This window comes from Trifolium pratense, linkage group LG2 (genome assembly GCF_020283565.1).
Source record: "Trifolium pratense cultivar HEN17-A07 linkage group LG2, ARS_RC_1.1, whole genome shotgun sequence".
In the NCBI taxonomy this organism is placed as follows: Eukaryota; Viridiplantae; Streptophyta; class Magnoliopsida; order Fabales; family Fabaceae; genus Trifolium; species Trifolium pratense.
The window spans coordinates 10,335,805-10,342,225 of NC_060060.1; the positions used below are offsets into that span (position 1 = coordinate 10,335,805).

Sequence of the window (6,421 nt, forward strand, 5' to 3'; positions counted from 1 at the left end):
ATTACCCTGCTAAAATTGCTGCTGTAGTTGTTGGCAAGGATAATATAAACCTAAAGCACTTTCTGCACTCTCCAATATCTCCACACACACTACTACGTACTATTTTATTCATTCTCTTTATCTCTCTACTGCAACTTCTTCTTCTACTTTCAAACCTCTCATCTCTTCCCATACTCTCTGAAACACTTCCACTTTTTCACATACTTTCTGCACTACTTCTTTCCTTCCATTCTTCCCTGTCTCTGAAAACATTATTCATGGATAATGAAGACATAATGAAAACTTTAGGAAATGTTGAAAGCAACATGGACATGATGACAATGATGATGCAAATGGATGACAAGTTTCATGATTCATATAATGAACCTTTTTATACCAACAATGAAAACAATTTCCCTTATGTAACTTCATCATTCACACCCTCTTTGATCAATCCTCCACCAATATCCTATCCATTAATGACACCGTCTCTTCAAACGACGACCAACAGAGTTCAAATCCCGTCAGAGACAGTTAACAACGCGTCGTTTTCCTACCCTCAGAAAAAGACATCAATGTCAGCAATGAGGGAGATGATATTCCGTATGGCGGTTATGCAACCGATTCATATCGATCCAGAAACAATAAAACCACCAAAGAGAAAGAATGTGAAGATTTCAAAGGATCCACAGAGTGTAGCAGCAAGACATAGAAGAGAAAGAATTAGTGAGAGAATAAGGATATTACAAAGATTAGTTCCTGGTGGAACTAAAATGGATACAGCTTCAATGTTAGATGAAGCTATACATTATGTGAAGTTTTTGAAGAAACAAGTTCAAACGTTGGAACAAGCTGGAGCAAATAAACCTTTGAATTTTGTTGGGTTTTCAGGAATGGTTTCTAATGGGAATATTAATTATTATTCTTCTAATTTGCTTAGAGGTTGTTCATCACCTTGTCAAATTATGGGTCCTACTTCCAAAAAAATGCTTAGTTGATAAGGGATAGAAAGAAAATATGAATTATTAATTGTTAAAATCAATGAATTTGATTCCATGTCTAATAATATATTGCATATTTGATGCTTATATTAATATGTTGGATATGGTTTTGTGGTTAATGTTGGAATAATATTTTGTAAGCAAACATTATATATATTAATTATTGTAATTGTTCCTATGATTTTTTTCCTTTAATTAATTTTCCAAAAGTTTATAAGCTACTACATGAGAAACTATGTATGAACAATCAATATATTTTGTAGCAACAATCTTGTGGATTGAGAGTGACGACCGAGCTTTTAGATGAGAAAGTATATACAGACAATTAATATAATTTTATATGATCTATATTTGACTCATATTTATTTATATTTTGTATGGATGGAGTACGATATAGGTTCTGAATTTGATTCTCAGCTCATTTAAAACAAAAATTCCTAGCCTAGCATTAAGGACATTAAATTTTTACAAAAATTTCAAAGGATCCATAGATTTTGTTAATGTCCATAGATTTTGCTAATAATGGATGAATATGTTCTTGTCCAATATTTTTAGGTGTACTTTTATTTGTCTTATTACTTATATGAGATGAGATGTATCTAATCAGAATGTCAGGTGAGTGTTTGAATAATTAATAACAAGAAATCTTTTGAATGACAGAGTCTCTAGTGTCTACACTCGTACAAGTTCACTGCTATATAAAACTTTGACCGATCTAATTAAGGTTATGTACTACGTATCTATCTAGCATGTTGTTTTACATTTGATGCCTTTTTTATAAGCATTATATATTTAGTCAACAAGTGCACCTAGAGAGTAAAGACATAGTCAATATTAATTTGACTAGATCTTATTTAGCTCATTATTTGAAGCAGAGCCCTTAATTTGCCTTGCTTTATGCTTGCTTTTTATGTTCATATACTGCAAATAAAATCCTCATAACTCACAACACTGTGCAAAGTGCATTAATTCACTAGAGCATTTACGATAGAAAAATTCATTTAAAATATTTAAATAAGTTTTATAATTATAACAACTGACGAGTAATATTCAGTATTATAGCAAAAAACGATTAACTCGCATAATCTTTCTCTTAACAATTGCGCACAATTCAATTGTGACTGATCATGTCTAAATTTTAATGATTATCTGAGTTAAGAGAATGATTATACATATATCTAAAAAAAATTGTCAAAAAATATAAAATATGATGTTGTATATTGAAGACAAGCCAATAGATTTACTAGATCTAAAAATGGCAGGGGATCACTACCCTCAAACCAACCGAAAAAGACAAGTCAATTGTGTCCAAATTCAGGGAATGGAACCTCTCTAGCTAATATAATATTTTAGTAGTGAAATCTCATCTGCTCACTAGCTAATCATTGAAAAAATAAATAAATGGTGATATGGTCAATACAAACTAACATGATCAAATTCACCAAAAAAAAAAAAAACCTAACATGATGAAGAACAAATATTTACATTTTAACATACTCTTTGGTGGACTGATCTGAATTTGTACAGTACAGATCCATTTGGTGCAAAACAAACATTTAAGTCATACTACTTAATTAGCAATAATTTGACTGTACATGACTCTACCTCACCTCGATCTTACTCAAAATTAGTTTGATTGCTCAAACCATCATGTGATTCATGTCTAGCAGTAGCTCATCTCATCCAGTCAGGCCAACTTGGTATAGTTTCCCTGCCAAATGTTTCATGATTTTTCAAAAACATCCCCTCACGCTCAGCATTATTGGGCTTAGTGCGTGAATATAATTAATAATGAGTGGCCAGAAACGACAAATTCTGATACTTTATTAGATTTGTTATATACTTAATTCATCCTTACAAATCTGACTCATACAATGCGAGAGTTGTCACTATTTATAAACTATAGTCAAGTCTTATCTTTAATCAAGTGGGACTTGATTTTTTCAATAGATACTACTCAAATCTCTCACGGTCCGTGGACCAAATTTAGTGACTTAATCAGGTTATACTTTACATACCACTAAAATATCTTTTAGGCCTATTTTTAAATAAATATAAATAATATTTTTGTATTATTATTATTATTATTGTTTTTTTAAAATAACAAGCTATATATTAAAAATTCATACACACATAAAATGGAGAGACTAGGGTATGAACTCATTTCATGGGTCCTACCAAATAATTTTAGTATTTTTATCGATTGAGTTAGAATTTGTGGATAAATTTGTGTTTTCTCTTAAATGATAACTCATAATATGCAGCGCGCAGGAGAGTCAAGTAATTTGAAGTATAGACGTTAATGTAGATTGACATAATTTTAAAAAATTTAAAATAAAATACTAATTAACATTGACCATATTAATGTCTCACGTCTATCTTGCAGTGTAGCACCCCCCCTCCCATACTGATCATCATAAAAGCGTCGGTGACTGAGGGTGGTAGGTAGAAATAGGCTGCCTCCCGTGGCAAGGTCGAATAATTTCGTTGTTCATGTCTCAACCATCAAACCTTTCAAATGTTCCATTTTTAACTTACACTATGTACGTACGTACATGATCAAATATTATCTAAGACTATTTATATATAATAAATAAAAGGTAAGGTGGGATGAATAATATAGAGGGAGAGGGTTCTTAACGAATTTGACCCATGTGAAATAGGGTCCCAATATACCCAATGAGATTGGATTTTTAATTATTAATTTTAGTGAAATAAAAAAAAAAAAAAAAGGTAAAGAACTAAGAGGACTCTGCACTTTGCATATGCGTTGTTATCTATTTCTTTCTTTCTTTCTATACTATAGTATTTGGTACATTGTATTGAATGCTTCTCTCTGACACATTGATCCTCTTATCATATTCCTATCTTGCATTCATTTTGGGGTTGGAAATGGAAGGTAGCAAAGGGAGGAAATTCTTATAACAACTTAATTAGTAGTCAGTGATGATTGTGAAACTCACCTTATGTTTAAATTTATGAATAAAATTACTTTGTTTGCGTTGCAAGTGTATTTAAATCAAATTAAACAAACTATATTATCATAATTTTTATATATTAGAGTGGTATGGTGTTAAAATCATCACAACTGAACTAGTTCCGTATATGTGTTCAGTTTCATAATTCAACAATTATCTTATCTATTATACTCTTCTAGCTCAATTAAGAACAACTGAGAGAGATTCGCACAACATATATACCCATAACAACATTACATACCCACAACATCAAGACTATGAGGTGTGCTTTATTTGTTAAAAAAAATAAAAAATTGAACAAGACAATTTTAGTTGTATTATGTTTGATTTTAAAATTGATTTTGAGGTTGGACAAATTGAGGAACAAGATTTTAAAATTTTATCCTCACTAAATCACATGACAATTTTTGTCTCAAATAACAAGTTGTTTAAACAAGTTGTTCAATATTATCTAAAAAGAGTGTCTTGTGTTACTCTATCATACACTATTTTTTTCAGTACTTACTTTTTGCAAATCAACCGGACTTTTTTTGAAGTATGCTTCCAAATTAACATTATGGGGTGAGAAAAAGAAGCTTTCAAGCTATCCTTAAAAAAAAACCTCTCACAACATATACATTTTAGTTAGCGTAATTGTAAATTGTTCTTTTCTTTTCGCAACCCTTGACTTTTTCGGGCACAACCAAAAATTCTAATTTTTTTTTTTGAAGAAGTTAAATTAGTCCATCCAAATTGACGCTAGAGAGAATCGAACCTCAAACCTCAAGAGGAGCACACTCCTAGTTCTCAAGTCAATACCAATGCACCAACCCAAGTAGGTTCCTAAAATTCTAAAATAATTACTTTCGCTACTTAAGTAGAGATTGTTAAAGAGTGCACAATCTGAAAAACACAGTTTGCTACTTAAGTAGCGAACTATGTTGTTCTAAATTTTGCTCCCCTTGAACTTACTATTTAAGTAGCAAACTTTTTTTTTTTGCCCCCTCCGACGAACGCTACTTAAATAGCAATAGCAAGGGGTAATTTTGAAATTTTAGGAGGCACAAAAATAAACACCCTTATAAATTAGCTTACGATTTGGCCCAAATGATAACTTCATTGATAAAGGCCGAAACTTACTAGCAAAGTAGTACAGTGATTTTAGGCCCAATTCCAAACTTCCTAAAATGAGTTTACATGTCCTAAGCCTCTATATGTGAGTCAAGTTCGTCTAGTTTCAATGCTACAATGAAAGACCCAAAACAAAATTAACAAGAGTTTTTTTTTTAGAATAATTTTTTAATTAGATGATAATTTTCTAGTTTTATTGATATTTTTTTTACAAAAACAACACAATTTTTTATAATGTACCGGCCCAAAGGTCAATGGATTAGTCCAGTCCAACACGATTTTCATATGGGTTGCAGGAGCTAGGGCTAAAAAGGCCCGATTGCATTTGGACTAGGTTTTTGACGTATAATGAGTTTTCATGTGGACTAATGGGTCGGCCTAGCCAAATTTTTACAACTCTATTTGTGAGAAAATGTTTTAATTTTCTTTCATTCTCCTTGTCATAATGAGATGTTAATAAAGATAGATATAAAGTATTTGTGACCTAGAGAACACGACCTCTCTATTTATAGAATACAGTACTAATTATACGATTATCTATTTGGTATTTGTATTTTAATCCATCTAAAAAAATATTAGTATTTTATAACATATTTTAAACTTCTTAACATGTACAAATTTGCACATAATATAAAAATTCTTTATATATATATAAGAGTATAAATTTGTTTTTTACTCGTTAATTTTATTGTCTACTTTAATATAATAAATTGATACTCTGACTAAATTAATTTGAGAGAAACTTTATATTGTTATTTGAACAAAACCTAAATATTTACATAATTAATTTTGCGTACTGCTAAAGGAAACGATGGTTTAACATAGTAGATGTTTGTTGATTTTTTTTATACCATTTGCCATGTTCACTATAAAAAAATATTCAAAATACTCATTTTACAACTCTTTTTGTCCAAATCTAAAATTTCATTAGCATATATAGTAGCGAACGTACACCGCGGCTTCCGTCGCGTATCACACTCGCAAATCAGAAATTTTTTATTTACTATTTTCATGCAAAATTTGCTTAGTAATTACTGATTACTCCATTCATAATATTTTATAAGCAAATTTTTTTTTAGATTCTTGTATATTTAATGTATTTGATCAGATACATTAAATATACAATGAAATTAAAAAATATATTTTTGCATATAAAATATTACGAAGAGAGTAACAATAACGAGTCATAAAGTAATTGATTACTGTGTACTTAACCTTATAAATTTTGGGGGGAATAGATAAGCTAACAAAAACAAAAATTGTGAAGGCCTAGCCTATTCCTAATGTAACCCTCCGTAACCGTAATAGGATGAGGATGATCATCCCACCAAAAAATTGAATGATTAACAAGAT

General features: G+C 30.4%; 1 protein-coding gene across 1 annotated transcript; it reads left to right on the forward strand.

Annotated features, from left to right (window-relative positions):
* On the forward strand, positions 1 to 1,126 carry LOC123905866 (transcription factor HEC2-like). Its single transcript, XM_045955634.1, has one exon. The coding sequence runs from the start codon at positions 258 to 260 to the stop codon at positions 975 to 977; it is 720 nt and encodes a 239-aa protein (XP_045811590.1). The 5' UTR covers positions 1 to 257; the 3' UTR covers positions 978 to 1,126.
* Positions 1,127 to 6,421: the final 5,295 nt, after the last annotated feature.

Excerpts from the sequence above, each read along its gene's own strand:
- LOC123905866 (XM_045955634.1), top strand. The coding sequence starts at position 258 with ATGGATAATGAAGACATAATGAAAACTTTAGGAAATGTTGAAAGCAAC.